This window comes from Chaetura pelagica, unplaced genomic scaffold (genome assembly GCF_000747805.2).
Source record: "Chaetura pelagica isolate M959 unplaced genomic scaffold, ChaPel_1.0 scaffold16, whole genome shotgun sequence".
In the NCBI taxonomy this organism is placed as follows: Eukaryota; Metazoa; Chordata; class Aves; order Apodiformes; family Apodidae; genus Chaetura; species Chaetura pelagica.
This window is the reverse complement of record NW_009953721.1, coordinates 276050-296419: the sequence shown is the minus strand read 5'-3', so window position 1 is coordinate 296419 and position 20370 is coordinate 276050. Positions and strand designations below refer to the sequence as shown.

At 37.9% G+C, this 20370-nt stretch overlaps 1 protein-coding gene across 1 annotated transcript in view; it reads right to left on the bottom strand.

Moving 5' to 3' along the window:
* PRDM6 (PR domain containing 6) overlaps positions 1–20370 on the bottom strand; it is a 111636-nt gene that overhangs the window by 48821 nt on the left and 42445 nt on the right. Inside the window, exon 5 of the mRNA XM_010000480.1 lies at positions 14992–15299. Coding sequence (XP_009998782.1) covers positions 14992–15299 — 308 coding nt within the window. The remainder of the gene's footprint in view (positions 1–14991; positions 15300–20370) is intronic.

Here is a 20370-nt window from a genome sequence, read left to right as displayed (position 1 = left end):
AAGCAGGCAATTGCTAAGGTAAAGAATGCCCAGATGAACATGCAAGCCAGGACAGCCACTTCAGAAGCTGCAGAGATCATGACAAACCTGCAAGGTCAGTGACAGCCAGGGGAAAAATATGCCAGATATGAAATGAGAAACTAACACCGCAAAGTACTGTCCTTGGTCCAATCCCTGTGGCAATTTGCTAGCCCCATAAAAAAAAAAAAAAAAAAAAAAAAAAAAAAAATTAAAAAAAGAGGAAAGATGAATCTATCTGGAGAGCTGAGGGAAGACATTTCTCGTAAGTGCCCCATTGAAGATGAGACCCATATGCAAAGTGCTAAAAGAAAGACACAAGCAGTCTTACTCTCTTCATTTGAGAAGAGGAGGTTAAGCAAAAGGGCTTGGAGATTCACAGATCATGAAAGGAAAGACTCAGATCATTCAACCCAAAAACAGAGAACCTGACACATCTAATGATCTTTAAAAGAGTCAATGTAAGTTACCTGCCCCTTTTAGTAAGATACTTCTATGTTTAGTAACTATAGAACATAATTAACAACACATTTTGAGATGTATTCTGTCTATTTTCAGCTTCTAGCCATGATATTTTGCCTATCCCATCTCTTCCATCGATCAGAATAGCCTGTCTGCCAGGTTTGGTTTTTTCCATATGTGACTGTCCATACAAGGAATTCAAAATAACTCTAACTTCTTCTATAATGAAGACAAAACATTAAGCTTCATTAAGAACTCCATTCACAGGCTTTTTTTTCCAGAAGTTGATTGCCAACACAGACATCTTGAACTCTCTTTTCCTACAGTTCTCTGATCATGGTCTCCAGACGCAGGGTAACTCTTCAAAGATATTTCAGTCATATGACACTTTTTCTTGTATATAAATATAGCTACCATAACCCTTCTGATGGAAAGCTATAGGCCGTAGTGTTCATGGGCAACTCAAACCTAAATTCCTATACTCATGCGCCAAGCCAAGGTCTCACTCCACACTTCCTGCTGCCTTTCCAACAGAATTCTCCACAATGAAAAGATTAAGAGACTGATCTATTAATTTAAATATACGTCTTCTTGGAATCACCTACCATTTTTGTTTTGCTGGAATGAGGAGTAACGTTGGAGCCTTTATATTCACTGTTAAGTACAATCACAATCACTACAAAACATAAAAATGTAAGGACAAAAAAAATCCTCATAATACGACACTGGGGCAAAGCTCCTGATCTTGGAAGACTCTCGATGCTTCTGGCTGGAGCAGCTTGCTCCAGACCTCATGAGAAGGACTCATGAAGGAGAGGTTCCTGGAAGACTCTCTCCCATGGAAGGGATTCCATGGGGAAGAAGGGAAGGACTGCAATGAATCCTTCTTCCTGAGGAGGAAGGAGCAGCAGGAACCACCAGCCTGTGAAGTTACTCTAGTCCTCATCCCCTGCCCCCTTGTGCTGCTGGGGGGAAGGAGGGAGAGAAACCAGGAACATAGTGATTTGGGCCTTGGAAGAAGGGTGGGGTGGGGGTAACATATGCAGGCCCTGTTATGTGTGTTGTCTGTGTCCTGTGTGTGTTTCATTAGTGTGAAATTAAATTATTTTTTTCCACAAGTTGAGTCTGTTTTGCCCAGGACCTTAATCGGTGAAGATCCTTCCTTGTCCTTTGTCTCGACCCAGGAGCTTTGTCCTCCTCATCCCAGAGTGTGTGCGGGGTGGAGGGAGTTGAACGAGTGGCCATGGGGCAGTTCCTGTGTTGTTGGTTGGGCCCAAACCATGACACAACCAGATACCAACAAACCTGAATGCAAATTAAGTAAATGGAGTAAATGAAAGCTCAGAATTGTGCAGTGACATTGTAGTATGAGCTTACAGCACCCAGGCCTCCATTTGCACTATTCATAGCTGTTAAACACAGAAGAGAAGAATTTTCTTACCCATTTAATCATAGTTAGGCACAGCAATTGATGTTGTGTTTGTTTGTTTAAATAGTGAATTTTGCTAGGAGTTTTCAAGCCATTTATATGAAACTATTCAGCTTTCAATCATATGATTTTTGAGCAGTTTTAGCAAAGGTAAAATTGACTTTGCTTTTGTGTTTGTGCAGAACTGCTCTACTATAAAACACACAATATAAGACCTTCTACAGTATTTGCAGTTGCACCATTTGATCACAATGGACTTGAAGACACTAAGAAGACTGTCAGTATTCCTGCTAGGACAAATCACCTGCAGATAAAGTGGAAGCCTGTTTTTAAGTTTTCAGAAATTCTAGGTGAGTTCTGGTCAAATAGTCACAAAAATTTTCCCCAGCAGGCACAGGACAAGGCCGTGTCAGAAGACACAGAAATCTAGCTCACTCTAATCATAATAAACACTGCTTGGGCACAATCCGGTTTCAGCCCATAAGACAACAAGCCTTGTTAAGATGCTCTCTCAGACGTGGCAGTGTGTTAGCAGACACACTACCATATGACTTCAGTCCAGAGCAGGCTATTTTCTGGTCAGCTTAGACCACAGATACAGCAAGCTCGTGCCCACTTCTGACAGCCCACCGTATCCCCTTGATATGAGACCGTATTTCCTGGAGCAATGTTAAGGACACATTAAGGACCTCTAAGAAAAGCTTTGGACGCTCAAGAATATTTACAAAGCTACCTTTTGCACTAATTGCGAGTTTTTGAAACCTTAAACTAGATAAAATATTTAAATTAATCAACAAGAGAGTGGGAAAAGTCCAGAGCAAAAAGTCATGAGAACATGATGGGCAAGACAAGTAATTCTGAATCCTACAATTTCTTACAGTTTTACCTGGGACTTTCTTTGGAAAATCCATAGCTTGTCATCCAACAGTGCCAGCTCAAAAAAATGAATAATAGGTAGATCAACACTGCAATGTTCATGAGACAAGGCTAGCTTGGTTTGAGAGAGAGTGGTAAAATTATCTGTAATCTTTGAGAACAAAGAGAAAGAATAGCAGTAATCTTCTACAAGAGTCATAAACTAAGAAAGCCCTGTATTTTTCTCCATGGTCCCTGGCACTACATTGCCTTGCTGTCCTATTCTCCATCTTCTTCAAACACATTGTTTTAGCCGCCTGCATCTGTCTGTTTTCCCAATTTTCTTTGTGATCTAAAGGTCCACTTTTTCAGCCTCCATAGATACATGAATTTGCTGCAGGAAATTGGAAGATATTTAGCAATCTCGTTTTATCGTGGGATCTTCAAAGGGTATGAAGGAGGGAGAAATTCAGCCAGACTTTTGGTCTGAGGCAATCTGATCCTTGGATGCTGCACTACAAAGTCTTTCTTATGCAGATATTTCTCAATATTACTTCTATTAGAGATTTACCAGATAAATTAATATCAAGTTGCAATGACTGACTGAAGAATTATTTAAATAAAACAATAGGAAAAGTATAAAAATATTAATGGAAATCCAGTCCAGCTCTGCCTATGAAAGACAAATCTTTTTTATCTCAGCCAATATGGGATTACAGAGAGAACTAGAAATGGATGCTCTCAGCAACAAACTTACTGCTAAGTCTCCAAATAAATTTAATCACTTTCCACAGAGAAGGAAAATGCCAGAATGTTGGCCCTCTTTGTAGAAAGCACTGAGACAAATGTGCTTTTTTCCAGAAATCACAAAAAAGCATTTTTAATGTAAGGGGGTTTTTATTACAACAAATAATAAAATAAATTGGCTGTTTTAAAAATAATAATAATAATAAATAATAATAAAAAAGGAAAAATGCTATGGTGGTCTGTACCTTTACTCACTTGGCTTAGTTATAAATTATTGCCAAGACATGGAGTTGCCTTGGCTTAATTATCTCTGTACCTGGCTATTTTCTCTGTGGATGCAGCAGCAAATTTAAACTCTTGATGTATTTCGTCCCTTAAAACAGATTGTCTGAAAGACAAATGTGACAGAAAAAAGTGGTTTTTTTTCCTGAACTATCCATCAACCAGTGGCTGGGTGTGGCACAAGAGCAGTGTGCTGCTCAGCCTCAGAGAGGGGAGAAGCTTCTTGTGCAAGCTTCTTCAGTGGCTATTGTTGTTATTTCAATTTGTGATTTATAGCACCCTGAGAGGCAGTGCTAGTTATTTCTGATCATAAATACAGCCACTATGACACATAGGCCATAGAGTAGGAATGAATAGCATAAAGTACAGAACGTGGACCTGTGAGAGTTCAGAAAAGATAAGTTACACTGTGGTAGACATGTACACTCATAATGAAGGATTAAGTAGATTAAGACCCTATAAAGTAATTAAAGTGATCCAACATGACAGTTCCTGTTTTTTTAATAAATAAGCCATCTGGTTTGGCTTGACAGCAAATGATGAAATTGTACACAAATCAGCCTTTCAAAAGTAAAGGAAAAATCAATTTCCAGCAATGAAGTAAAACTTCTGCAACACTATTGCCTGAGACATGTCACTTTTGGTTAATTAGGGCATAAAAATTAACATTTTATTAAATAAACAAAAAACATGAAGGTTAAGAAAAGAGACAGACAAATGCAGTCTTTGGAGGAAAGAGAGGCTGCAGACCTCAGCCTGACCCTCAGCCATCCATTGCTGGGAATGACAGACCTCAAGGTCAAATAGCTACTCAGCCAGAGTTACTGTCTAAGCCCACCCAGGCTTATATATATAGCCTACTCTAATGAATGTTCCACCATATGGTGAGTTAGAGACACCCCTGAGTCCAAGCCACATGGATTCTGCTGGGGAGCACTCACTGTTGGAAATTCACCAAATCCCAAGACTGGAGACACAATGGGTAGCCTTCTGGGCAAACAAGCAAGCCAGTTAATATTCCTAAAAAATACCTTTTATTCCAAGTAACTTGAATGTGATCCTAGTTTGATGAGAAAATAAATCAGAACAAAATTAAGATGAGACAACACTGATGCAAAGACTTGAACATTAATATGATACCCATTATTTTCCTGAAGGTCTTCATGATAAGTGTGTGGTCTAAGGAAAAGCCAAGGCTCATCTTCACTTTGGTTATCCCTGTGATAGGATCGCATCAGAAATCTAATTTCCTAAATGACTTACCTAGCTTTTAAATGTGCTGAAAGAATTACAGCAAATTAAACTCTATTGTGTTGGTCCATGAACAACACACGAGGTTTCGTTGGGTGAAAAGTTTTGGTTCCAACATCAAAGACCCCAAGAAGCATGATATCAGATTTCTCAGGAAACCCCTCTCGCCAGCAAAATGCCAGAGCTAGAGTACAGCACTTCACAATTTTCAGGTTTGATACCATGGAAAAGACAACAATGCTGAAAACACAGCTGAGGTGTTACCTTGGTACACTTCGCCGAATGCCCCAACAGGAGATTTAAGTGACATTTGTAAGTCTGTGTAAATTTTTGTGCTTGTCAAAACCTAATCTACAACTTCCTTTTTTTTATGCATGAAAAAAACACATCTTGTTAAAAATAAAACTTTTTTTCAGGAACGTCTCAGTTTTGCTGAATTATTCTGATGATAATTTTGCATTACTTGAAAAGAAGCATATTTATTGTGATGAAATGTTGGTGTTTTTTCCTGAACTTTTCAAATGCATGCCATCTAAAGACACCTAACCCATCTGTACACCCGTTTTCCTGCTCTGAAATGGAGAATGGCCCTATATCATAGATAAGAATAAAAATATTTTGAAAGCTTGAGGTCATTGGCATCCAATATCAAATCCTTCTCAGAATGTGTGCTCTGAAAGATAATTCATTTTTTAGACGGGGAAAATAAATAAAAATGTGCTTTATTAGTAATTAATCTGACAAATAAAACAACACACCAGATTCCTCCAGTTTTTCTCTAAGCAATTGCGCATCTCGTGCCCTTCTTTTACTGAAGCAATGGAAATGGGGATGGAATTCAAGCTACCTTATAGATATAGACTTGAATGTAGAAAATAGAGCAGTAGTGTGTTTTTTTTTAACTATTTTTCTTCAATTGTAGGCTTTTTTCATAAAATGGTGGTTTAAAAATAGTATCACTTACTAACCTATACTGCTGTAAAAGTTGTTCTAACAGATTGATAAAAACTAATACTCTGGTTTCACAGTTAATGCTGACATCGCATCAGGCTAAAAAGTACAAGCCTACATAAAAATAATAAACCCTAAATTTCCTTACTTCATTTACTTTACACATGACACTTCACTTATTACAGGATTATTTTTTTGTTTCCAGTTTAGGACTGTAACAAACACTGACCATTATTCTATTTCCAGATTCAGGACTCTGTTGCAGGTGAACAACATGAAGAACAGAGCCCTCAAATGGCCACCATTTCAGTGGGTTGTTCTCGTCCTCATAATAAAACCACTTTTCTCTCCCTTGTAGTTCCACAGATGAAATTAAAACATCTTCAGAAATGCCCTGGGGTCACTAAAATTTGCTTGTTTATACTCCAGTAGGTCTCTACATGAAAAGTACCAGGTTGAATTACTGTTAAAATATGGAATTGTTTATGTACATCTTGCTAAATCCACCCAGCAAATATGCAATATAGTACAAACAATAAATTCATGAGTTACAGATTTTTTTACAAGATAATAGAAAAATGTTTTCCTTTGATGCTAATATTTATCTAACTATGTAAAATAGTACACAGTCACTGGCAATGCAGTTGTCCCTTTCTTCACAGTAAAATATTCTCTTTAGTTCAGAGTAACACATGTATACAAGGGTACTTTTATGTTAACTGCATGTTACTTTTATTGTGCAGACAGTGATAGACAACATGCAGGTGGCTCTCTGGTTCTGAAAGATCAGTTGACCTACCTCAGAAAAAAAATATTTAAGAATTGTGATTAAAATGGTACTGTGTGATTCAGTCACGCTTGAAGACCTCACTGAATCAAAGGCCCTAGTGACATCAATGGCTAGCTTGTCTGAGCAAGGATTGATTAAGAACTGGAGGATAGTAGTCCTAGAAGCTCTTGGTCTGCATGAGGCCTGGCACAAATTAACATGTTGCCAGCTGTGACTAGACATATATCTCTATATTGTTTGCAAAAAGAATCTCCTATAATCACCTGCATTTTAAGCTTTAGCATTTACAGGTTTTTACAGTTCATATTCCTTATTTTACACAAGCAGAAAGCATTGTGGTTTGTGGTTGATGGGTGTCATTTTCTGGCTCTGCTGTGTCTGTTTTAATGCAGGAAAACTTCTAGAGCATTTGCTTTGTGACATGATGTCTTTATTATGTCTTGCAGAAAGAATTGACCTAAATCAAGTTACCATACACTATATCTATTGGTTAATTAAAACATTAAGATGCAACAAATAAAACACATTATTGACTTTTAGATCTTCAATCAAATAAATATTTACAGCTGCAATTTGCCAAAATTATTTACCTTTCAATACACAGAGAATATGCGCTACAGACTCAAGTGAATGCCCTGGCCACCAGCAAACAAATTACAAACAGAAGGGAAAAAAAGGAGTGTTCTGGCTATCATTACAGTCTATAACTAGCTGATGTGGTTCTACTTTAAAGATGTGTGATCTTCCACATTAGTAGAATTTTTCAATGCATAATTGACCTTGAGATGGAGAATAACCTCATAGCAGAGTAGCTTTTCTTTTAGGGAACAATGAGTATAGATATTAGAGGATGTGCCTGTTGTCAATGGTCATCGCTGAAATCTGCCTATACCACACTGGGACAATCAATTTTGTAAATTATTGCAATAATCAAGGAAATTGCCTAATTTATAAATCCTGGCATAGAGTATTTTAATGGATTCCTACATTTTAATGCTGATGCTTTCAAAGCCAAATGAATTGTTGTCCAAGCTGTCACTACACAAAATGATAAAAACATTCAGTCTTGTGGGTAACTACATCTCATGGATATTCAGACCATCAGGTGCATAATCACTCATTAGCGTATTCTGTGATAGTTTCCAGTTACTAGCCAACAGCAAATAGTTACAGTTCCCTTTTGAAAAAGCCTTCTCTGGAACCAAGGACTAATAATATTTGAACATTACTAAACTAATAAATTAAAAAATAAAATAAAATAAAAAACTCCTAGTCTTCTTAGTCCAGGCAAGACAGCACACTCACTTACTTTTTCTTCTTTTTTTTTTTTTTTATTTTTCCTTTTTTTTTTATTTTTTATTTTTTTCCTGTACATAAAAAAGAAATCACCTCTACTTCTATAACTAAGAGGCACGTCCAACAGGTTTTTGACCATGAATCACATCAGTACAGGTATCATTCCTATGGAAGGACAGCAAACGGAGGGCTTGGTGCCATGATTGTTGCTGGTATACAATTCCACCTAACCACTCTCCAACCTGCTCTCCAAGCTTAAGATGATTCCACAGAGTTAGCTACACATGGATTGCTATTCTCAGTTTAACCTTAAGCAATTGATTTCAGCCAATGGTGGGCTGCTAGTACTTTACTTACTGCTCAATCTCACTAACCTGACATTTATGGTGTACTGATTGGCCTCTGTCAGTGGTGGTGGTTGTAAATTCACTTTGAAAAGCTTTGTGTTAACAGCCTTCAACCAGGCTCTGAGACGGGTACGAGCAGGCAAGCTGACAATTGCTCGACCTCCTGCCCTTATTACAGTGAGTAAATCAGGCTTTGAGCCATTAGACTGGAGCCCGAGGCCTACACAAAAAGGATTGACATGACTAAAGGTCAACCTCTGTCACACATGTGTAACAATTTGGTTAATGGAATTCTGTAACTTGTCTGAAAAAGGTGCCAAACGCATGGAAGAAAAGTATATGCTGGGCTGAATTTTCCAGCTTTTATGTTAAGCGGCTACTTAAAAGTCTGCGTTTTCAAGTCCACACATAGTTATTGCCATGAAACCTGGGGGAGCACTATGAGTAAAGCAGTGATTCAGACAGTTCTGCAAAATGCTGAACATCACCAACATCCTGAAAAGCATATGCTGCAGTTTCAGCTTATCAAATCTATAACTAATATATTACTGGCATCAGGTATGCAACAAATTCTGGATTGCCATATATCTCATTAAAATACTGCCTATATTTACCCACTTAGAATCAAAAGTCAATTGAAATAATTCACTGTTAATGGTATCACAAATTAAGTGTAATTTCAGGCCTTAGACACTAGATTTCATCCAACAATGGAAATTGCTTTTACTAACTAATAAAAAATATAAAAGGTCAAATGCTTCCATAATATTGGTGACTGGATTGCTTTTGAGCAATATGGAAAGATAGTGGTCAAATAAGGACAGAAATGGGCTTTTATATTTCTTTGTGTTCCATTTTAGTATTTTTGCATATTATGTAATAAAATCTCCAAGATTATGTCCTGTGGAAAAACAGACAGTCTAATAATTCAGAAAATATTTTTTGTCCAGGAATAGTGTGTGTCCAAATGCGTGCATGTTACATGCAGTCCATGGAATTATTGTTTTCAGTAATGTTGTTGAAATTCTGGGGCTGTATCCAACTCACTACCCAATTTTATTCCAAACTTTGCTTCATTACATAGAAAGAGAATAATTCCTCTTGACAAATTAGATTTATTTTGTGGCACTTGATTAGGCTTGCTTGCCTGCTCAGGCTTATGGCAGATAACTTCTGTATAAGAAATAAACATACCAAAGACACAGAGATACATTGAGCTAAGTTGTGAAAAAGTCTTATAAAAATCACTCTTCTGAAAGAAATATCAAGGTTTAGCTTAGCTTTTCTAAGAATAAGAATTATCAATCACAAAGTGGCTTTTATATTTAAGAGCAAGCTGACTTTTTACTGACCCTAAGTAAGGTATCTATAACTTTAAAAAGTTATCTGGAAAAAATGTGATACCAAGTGATCCAGAAATACTAATATTAGCAGGATGCTTTATAATAGCTTGTCACAATTTTCTTCTAAGGTATATAAAATTTAAAAGCTATGGTATTGAATGTATTCTTACTGAACTTTTGGCTTAGCAAGCTACTGAACACAACATTAAGGATATTTCCAGTAGGCAGCACATGAACTTAAAATCCATGTAAACGTAAGAATTATTGTGCTTTTTTAGTAGAAAATAAGTGCAACTGTGGTAGACCACACAAAATGCTCAGAAAAAGCAAACCAAAGCAACAACAGAATGGAACCAGCTGTTACTCTGCATAATTAGATATATAATAGTAATATAACTAAGGTGCTTTTTTCAAGTAAAAACTCTTTTGATTTCATGAACATGACATATTTGAAGCAGGGCTGACAAGCAGTCTAGAATACTAGATGACGGATTGCTGCAAAATATAATTTTCACTTTACTAGAACTAAGGCACATATATGATTCTATCCCCCAGTGCTTTGCTGTAATAATGAATTTAGTCTGAAACTATAGCCTTGAGAAACTGGATACATATCTATCACTGTAACTGGAAAGAATGCTTCGCTTGAAAGGTAAGGATTCTTTCTGCATATGAATTTGTACAGAAATGTATAGTACTGCTGCATGGACTCTGGCCAGAATGCATCCCACCAAAATGCCTGCTCTTGGTCCAGATGTAGTCAAAGTTTAATTTCATAGAAGGCAATGTTTTGTTTTACTTCAGTTGTGGGATACATAGGCCAATAAGTACCCAATGGTACTTTATTAAAATTATATGCACACTTTCTAATAGTGCCAGTTACTCCTGTCCACTTCAGGGGAAAATCAACAACATAGATACATCTTTTTTTAGTTATTAAAGAGAGTCCTGATACATATATAATTTGATCATACCTGGAAAAAAAAAAAAAAAAAAAAAAGCCAAAACTAAAATATGTAAAAGTATTTCTCCCAGGAAAGCAAAACTTAAATTAAGACAAGTTAAAATAAAGTGAGATAATGTATTTGACATTCTTGGGCTATTTCAAGGAAAAACAGGAAAAAAAAAAAAGAAAAAAGAAAAAAGAAAGAAACAAAGGAAAGAAAAAGAAAGCAGCCAACTATTTGATCTCTGACCAAATAAAAATCAAGAAAGACAGCAAACTCTTTGTCAGGCAAATGAAGAAAAGGAAACTGTGAGATTCTATCCTTTGATATGTCTATCAGCAAAAGGGTTTTTTTATTTAAACTACATTTGCAGAGGAAAAGACCGTTTATTATTTAGTTTCTTCCAGAATTTGCAGTTTAGAATTTGGAGCCTGAAAAACTTTTGACTACTAAAATGTATGTAAGTCTTTTAAACGTCTGTATTTTCTTCTGATAGAATTTAAGTGTATGTCGTATACATTCCTTAAGTCTACTCTTATTAAATTTTGATGTTAAACAGAAAGGGAAAACTGTGTGCAACCAGATTAATTTATCTCCAGGGAGTAAGGACACATTAATAATTGAGATAATGTTTTCATATATGTTGGAAGCAAGTGTGCCTTTTCACTTCTTTATTAGAAAACACATTAGGGGAAAATTATCTCATCCTCATCAGTAAGACCTAATTGCTGAGAAAGTCTCTGTTTTCATTGCAATAACAAAAGGATTGTTCTCATTACTTCAAAATGGGAGGAGAAAAAAAATAAATAAAAAAATCAGAAATACTATCAAGCAGTGCTGGAATATATGCCGGTATTACTGAAGAGAGTGTTTACTTAATACACCCAGCCCTGTTTTTGTTTTAAACAAATCAGAGTTTATTGTATTTTTATAAAATACAAGCAAACTCTGGATTGGATAAAAGTGGGCCATAGGGGAAAAAAAAAAAAAAAAGAACTACAACTAAAAATATTAATATTTTTGGCTTTCTGAAGCACTGATCTTTCTGTAAGTTACAAAAAATTATCTTGGCTGATAGCAAGAGAACTCTATGATTTCCCAAGAACACCCATAGGTGTCAAGGCCTTTTGTGAGGTAATGGAATGGTATGTAATTTACTCCAAATCAGTGTACATGATGCTGTATGGATTACATACAAAGCAAACACTGAGTGCGTGATGGGAACACTTGTGCAGACATACTGAAGCATATTTCCATAGCGTCCAACTATACATCAAATGCAGTGCTTCTGATGTTTCCCACAACAAAGAGAACAAAAAAAGCCACCCAATCAGTAACTATGCTTTAAAGTCTTTGCAACAGCACTTCAATATAACTGGTGTATGCTGAAAACAAAGAAACGTAAACAAAAACAAGTATCTATCAACTTTACTTTACAGTGCTGATAGAAAAAATATTGGCATGCTATTTACAGTACTAATAAAGAGAAGTTCTCTCCATAAAGTCCATCAAGACCTAATGCTAAACAACTGATCTGTGGACATACTTGTATTTGCAGCCATCTTGGAAAGATCAGTGGAAGAGAATTTACTAGAGCCACAGCTTCATAAAGGGACAATGATGAGATATTCCTTTTACACTTAGAGTGATGCAATCCACACTCCTATACAGTCTGTATAGGCAAAGAGAATACAGACTGCTCAGATACATACTTCCAACTGCTTTTGTTTATTTTCAGCTTTGTAAAATCACACACACTTTCTGATTACCTTCTTTTGCTATACTTTATTAAACATTCATTCTCTGATAGACAGAACATACCAAATTGAAAGTCAAAACAAATGAGGAATGGCCTAAACTTCTAGCTGGAGTGTAGGGTACGTCATTCTTTGTTAACAGTTTTGCCATTAACAGGAATAATCTGTGACTGTGAGCTGCCCACTGCACCTCCCAAAAAAATCCCTAAATTTTACTATTATTTTTAAGATAATTCATTTAAAATAAACATGTTTTGCTAGCCAGCAGGAAATCTGTGGTTTGTGTTAAGAACAGAAGAGCAAATCCATACAAAAACTCAGCTGACACCCCATCGGTGGCCTGAATTTGGCATAGATATCAGTGTGATTTCTTATTTTTACTTAACACCTTTTTCTTCTTTGCTTTTGGCTTTCCCCCCAACAACCTTCCTTCTTTCATTGCTTGAAATCAGTTTTTAAGATCCCCTGAAATTACGCCAAAAAAATCTTGCCTATTAAAAAAGGTATTATTAATATTTGCAATGTAACTTGCATAAAAATATTAATAATTTTAAATATAATTTATAATGTAAATATTTAGGGATAAGGTAGAATTCTCTAGCTCCATTTATTTTAGCTAAGTTCGATGTTTTATGTAATTTGATGAGCTGGAAAGCTTATTTTATAATTTAATATTCTGTTAACTAGCATACCACAAAATCCCTCCTAACTGTGAAAATAAAACCTCCAACATCACTACAGAGCATTCCATTGGAAAAAAAAAAAAAAAAAATTAATAAGCTATCTCAAAATGTTCTAATTATAATCACTGGGCTTTTATAGGAGCAGATTTAAGACAAATGTATTATTATCTGCTATTCAAGAGAAAAGCAGCAACAGAATTCCCAATGACTGCAAGCCATCTAGTTTTGCTGAGTATATTTAGGTGTGTTCTGAGGCTGTTCTTCTACCCTTTGATGTGAAAATCTCCCTCTTGCCACAATTACTCTTTTGGGTAAGTACTTTGAGAGAAAGACTCTGACACGTTATTTACTAATCGCATATAAAAAATGTGTAGGAGCTCCTTCTCATAGAAAGAAGTTGCACATATTATATAGTATACAAAAGAAGAAGATAATGATGAGAAAGGTAATAATCAGTTTTAAAGAGCTGACAACCTAAATACTCACAGGCTTCCTGTGAACAAGTGGTATACAAAATATGCCGGTTCCATAACACCATGTTTTAAAAATCCATCCACTTTTACTGTACAACCACTGAAGACAGTCTTTGCATCTTTGTAGATTCCTTGTTAGGTTTCCAACTAACAAGAACATCCCCTTATATTCGGAAGATTTTAATTTTGTCTAGATGAGTAAATACCATGCACACATGTACAGACATGTTTCTACTGACTCCCCGTAACAGTCTTGAGTTGAGCAAAAGCTGCAGCTACGCAGAACTAAACAGTATTAAGAGATTACACCTTCCAGCCCAAAGCAAAGAAGAAATTAATCACAAAAGACTAGAAAGACAATAGGCTGTTTCTGTAAATAAGAAATTCTGACATACACTGGCACTATATGTGTTCCCTATTCATTGTTAGATCTGTGTGTAAAATGAGCATATACTGCCTTTTCATTCTAAATTAACCTACCACAAGGTTCTACTGTTACCATCTATGTAAAAATGACATCTAAGCACAAAACCCCAGCGCTTCACTGGAAGAAATGTTCACAGTCACAAGCTGTAGCAGCCGTGGATGTCCCTGTATGGCCAAATGAATACACCAGCGGGTTCATGATCCAAACTACAGTCAATGTTCATCACAAAATAAACCAAACCATCACAGATGTTTTCATATCATTTATCACTGTTACCCTCTCTAAGATGGTGACAAATAAAAACAAACCAATAAATAAATAAACCCTCTTCAAAGAGCTGAAAGAGGCTATCACACAACAGCACCGAAAGCATCATAAGGGGAATTCACAGCCTGTGCAGGACCAAAGTTGAACTCAGTCATGAATGAGCACTAATGCCTTCACTGTGCAATAGCAGGGCTGTAGAATAGGCTCTGCACTGGATTCAGCAGCTTTCTTGGACTGTCTGTAAGCAACAGGAATGGTGCAATAGGCCATCTCAACACATATGTGCCACTCAGACCAAGACGATAGAACTGTTCCTGTGACTGCAGAGCTCCATCAGCTCCTGCTACTCAGGTGAAAATGTGAAGGTTGTAACCTTCACAATATACATTGCAATCTCTGGCCACTTCTCTCTGTTCAGCACCTGCAACAATCTGCTTTTTCTGCATAAACCTGTTGGAGCTCTGAGGTTTCCACTGGTTTTCTGGTTACATCTAGTGCAGTAACGCTGTTGTTCGCACTGGATACATTTTCCAATATGCAGGATCAGCTTAAATCATGTTGGCATTTTTTCAGAGCTAGTGAACGGCACTAGCGCTACATAGATTTACACTCAATGTCTACCTCTAAACTATCTAATTTGGCAAGGAAGGAAAAATGAGGACTTACTTCCCAGAGGTGCTGAGTATTCCTGATGGCACCTGCTTGAACCTTCTCCGGCAAGAGCAGGACTCCCTGGAAGGGCCCAATCCAGGTGCCTTGTTGGATCCTCTGCGCTGCACAAATGCCGTAGGCCAGGCCAGGCACTGTGCTGGTGCACAGGCACACTTCCCGGGGCAGGTCCCGGAGCCACTCTGGAATCTCAGGCGGAGGGGCTGCTGCAGCAGCACTGCTGGTGCCCACCAGCCGGCGCAGGGAATGGAGGGGCCCGGGCATGGGGGACTCACCATTGCGGTTGTCAGCACACATGTCACATCCTGTGGAGCAGAGAGGGAAACACACTATCAGCATGGTGCAGCAGGCCACCACCACCATCACTGCCACAGGCAAGCTCAAGCAGGTTCTGCTGATTTTCTACCATTTCATGGCAGCTCTGCACCCATGCACACTGTGCCCTTTTGCATGTTGCTTAAGATGGTTTTCCTAATCCCACCAAAGCCCTTAGTAAGAAATCTCAAAGGCTGAGCAGAAGCCATGCAGATATTTTGCAAGCCTGGTCTGTTCACAGACCTGCCAAGACACATTTATTTTAACATAGGTGTTTTGTTGGGTGTTTTTGTGTTGGTGTTTTTGGGTTGTTTTGTTGTAATTTTTTTTTTTGTTAAGTTTTAAGATCCACTTTTTTACTAATATAAATAACCCATTTAAACCATCCCAGTGTGTTGTGGTGAGACATTTTAAAACACATTCATAACACCTTACAGGCCCCCCTCATTTGCCTTAACACAGCTCAAGGGTTTAAATGGAACAGGGTTTAATTTAATTTTTATTTGAAGTGAACGTTCATTCTAATTCTGTATTAACATGTATGTGTACGCCTGTCAGATTAGAAAATAAAATTAATAAAAAAGCACCTCAAGAATGACAAAACAGAGTAGGCATGGACATTTAGTTTCTTATAGATGAATCTAGCCTTTAACTTGAAAATATGTACAAATATTACTGATTCCTAGCACACATTTGAAACTTCTTTAAATGGCAATACATGTTCTCTGCCTGTTACATGTAGCTGAGACTAAGAACAAAACCAGCATATCTGGTTTTCTAAGCAGTTCCCCTGAAAAAGAGCAGTTTGTAAAAATGTTAATTTCCCTAACCGCTTTTAATAACAGATTATGATTCTCTGTTTTTGGAAGATTGTACTGTGATTTTTCTGTTTTGAGCAAAGAAATTTTTTGTTAAATATTTCCACTGATCAGTGTTGCACATGCCACAAATGTGAAACATCCAGGAAAATGTTTCATGCTCAAGAGCACCATTTTCTGGAGGTATGCTGAGTTAACATAACCTATTGAAACCCTCTCTTGCACATTTCACTTTTGTAGCACAGTAAAGGTTTTCCTATAAATTTATTCCAGAAATACAAAGGAAAACCAATAACTATGCCACAGTACTCATGTAACAAAGCCTAGACCTTTCCCCTAATAATTTTATGCAACGTACACCCGTTCTTATAAAAATAAAACACAGTATTCACTACAGAAGCTGGAGCTCCTTGGCCTAAGCCACAGATTTTAGACTTGCTCTCTTCCCTGTAAACCACAGTTTCAGTTCTTAGGGGGGACTGGCTCAGCACTTCTTTTCGAGGTGGATATACTATGTATTATGTAGGCCTCTTTCTTACAGAGTTTTCAAAGCAAAAGCTTCCTCTCTATTCAGTAAAAGCTTCTAAATGATAATAAAAGCTGTGTTTTCAAAATACGGCCTCTATTTACTTTCTCTCATTTTAGGCACACTTCCTAACTATTCGTTCCTGTCATTGTCTTTTGAATTGTACCATACAAAAATGATGCATTCAGCAATATGAAAATATTTTAATTCCTCATATTACATGAGGAAGATAACTTCCCTCGAAATCATTGCACCTTGGAGTCCTGCAGGAAATGCATGTGTCCCTACTCAGTGCTTGTGTCTTCCATTTCTCTATCCATTGATATCTTAGCAGAAAACAAGCAAGCAAGCAATCCCTAAGTTGTGCAGCACTCTGATGGGTGCCTCTGCAGAAGAATGCCTGCGAATGAAAGTTGTCACCTCATGCCATCCCTGACATGTCACCCAGGGTAAGGACAGAAGGGCAGGAGGGAAGCAAAGCCCTTGCCGGCACTGCAGCACACCAGAGCAACTCCAGGACAAAGCCACCTAGTGGGGATCCTGCTTATATTGGCCAAAAAAACCGCCTTTTAGATGGAGGGTTAAAGCATTTCCTTAACAATATAATAAAAAGCGACGCTTTTGTTGGGTTAAACCACAACTGCAGAGGAGTTTTGCTCGCTCAGCCATGTCAATTAGAGGTGGCTGGAGGATGAGATTTGTAGGACTCCAGGGAAAATGTTTCTGGCTAGTCCTGAGAGAAGATTATTATGCAGCAGATATTCCTGCAGCCATTCCCAGGCATGATGAATAAAAGGCAGTGAGAACACACTAGCATTTTTTTTGTAGTTATTGCTATTACCACAGCTAGTTTGGAAAGTGAGGTATCACCACAACATGCTTTCTTTCCTCTTTGAAGCCAGTCGTCAAGAAACCCTGTGTTTCTGGCATATTCCAAGATCTCAGGGGCTGCACTGGAGTTAAGCATTGGAACGGATCTCAAATAGGGCAGAAAAAAAAAATAAAAACAAAAAAATAAAAACAAACCCAGAACTACAAACGAAACAAAAAAAATAAAAAAAAAAAATAAAAAAACAACCAAACAAACCACACACAGAAAAACACAACTAAAACAAAACACACAACCCAAACAAGTTGGCATGTGAGTGCACTTTAAAAATATGGCATCTTACCATGCAAATTAGAAAGAAAACATATGACAGGAAAACTGAGGGCCTAGCGAGAAGGCATCTAACCATGATGTCAATCAGCACCCGGGGTAGGCCCTTCAATCCAACCTATGTACACTATTTGACCAACTTCTAGATCTGTGACTCTTCTCCAAAATACCTGATTATTGATGGCTTTCTTGGAGACGTCGAGTCTCAGCAGCAACATTAATTAAACATGTTAAGTCATCTTCACGACTGCACTCAGGAAATCTTAGTGTCAATTTCCTGCATCCTGCCACCAGATATGCTTTACTTTTTACATGCATGCAACTTTTAATACCCACTTAGAAAAACCATTTCTTCAGTTCATCCTGACAATATGTATGCATAAAGCATTTTATTTCTATGTTTTTAAGAAAAAAACATAAATAAATTGACTAGGAGTAGAAATGAACCCTGCGTCCCTATCACTTACCCTTCCAGGAAGTCACACATGGTGATATTTATTTTCCACTATCCAAAAACACTGGTAATGTTTTCATGCTTGGCAGAGGCAGTATCTGATCTCCTGCTGTGTTCCTTTCCCTTTGTCCTGCCAAAGCTAAAAATTTGGAAAATGGAACATCTTCTGAAACTGCTTTGGCTTGTGGCTTGTTGATGAGAGAAGAGTCTGTCTTCAATGCTACGCAGCACTGAAATTCTTCTTGTTGCATGATCTATACATCTGTCCTTAGTTTTAATGCAATTGTACAAATAAAACTATTTAAATTCCTCATAAATGTTTTAAGGACTGGAAGCCCTACTGGACATATTTGAGCATGTCTTGAAATTACGTTAAAAGTTACTATGCATCTTTTCCTCTTCTGTGACTAAATTTTGTGTAATGTTACATGGAAGGCTGTGATGCAAACCCACTTCCAGTAATGTATACCACCCACTTAAAGACAGTAATTTTAAGCAGTGAATTTCTCTGCTTCAAAGGACAAAGTAAGGAAGTCCTTACTATCAGGTAGAGGAAAAAAGGGTAATCTTCAAGATTTACACATTACCATGGCTCACAGAGATGATCAACAGTATCGTCTTCATGGATAGTGCAAAGTAGAATATGGTACAGTGCACCAACATGCTTAATAATAGATAAAAAGAAGGGTGTTTCTTTCAGAGGGAGGGTGCTGTGGTGCACTGACATCACTAGAATCTCCCTACTAGACGGTAACTCTTAAGACACACAAGGGTGTGGGAAGTCCACAAGAAAAGGACATGGTGGGATAAGTGTGAGCTTTCCAGAGGACAGCCACACAGGCTGGCAAGGGAATGTACTGTGTTCTTCCTCCTACTTCAGCCTCAGAGAGCAGCTGTGTGAGTACAGGCCTCCTCCAAAGACTGCTGAGATTAATACTTCCACTGGCTGTAATGGTGTCAGTCAAGCCACAAATGAAGACAAGAAGAAGCAAGAAATGTGAGAAAATTGAGAGATCTGTTGAAAATGGAAAAAGCAAGGAGGACTGCAACCAGAACAGAATGTCTCCTGATAAAAATCAGGAGACATAGAAGGTAGAGTCAGTTGGAAGGCTCCATTGCAAGTCCAGGCACAGCCAGGCTCTTTGGAAGGAGATCAGTTTCTCACTTTATACCTTCATGCTCTATAGATGCGAGGATTAAGGCAAGGAAGATGCAAGAAAAAAAAGAATTAAACTATTTCCTAGTGGAGCTGTTTGGTATGGCTCTTTTGGGAGGACTGCAATATGTTATCGTTTATTTGCCTCCATAAAAATGAACACAGCATAATGCCAGCACTACAGTTCCATGTGAGCACTCTTAAAAGTTCTAAATCTAAGCAAAAGGGAAAGGACACATTGTTGCCCACGAAATACAATTCTAAACACTTTCCAAGCAAAATAATGCTACTACTGCATGTTTTAACAGAAATTTGAGCGGAGAAAGTTTATGTCAGTGCAAGATAGGGTCCAACACAGTGTTTTAACCGGCAAACCAGCTGTAACAATAAATGAAATAAATGTATTTTTGTCTTGGCAATAATATGCTTCAAAGGTGCAGTTATACTGGATACCTGCAGTTTGCCTGTATTAAAGAAGGGCGGCCTCTGACCCTCAGCCTCATAATTCACCGCACACACGCAGGTATCCCGCGTAAGTGGCCATCATTTCACACGGTATTACTCACTTGCATGTATAAATCACTGTGGCTGGCCCCGAGACCCTGGCTAGGCCTGGGTACCCAGCTAAGAGGGTCGGTGAGCTGAATGTGATAGCACCTTTTCTTTTCCTGAGGGCTGGCGCTTGCCGAGGTCTCACGGGTTTCTCGCGTCCCAGTTTCCTCATCGACAAGCTGGCATCAATCTCCTTTTGCGAAATTAATCGCAGCTTCTTGCAGGCCGCCTGACTTGAGGCAGGCTTTCGGGAGGACGAAACACAGATGCGCTTTCCCCCTCGAGTTCCTTTTATTTATTTGTTTATCTGTCCCAAACAGTCTCTCCGGAGAGCGGGGCCGAGCCCGGGCTGCTGCCCGCGGGGCCGGGTCGCGGCGTGGGGGTGCGGAGCTGCCG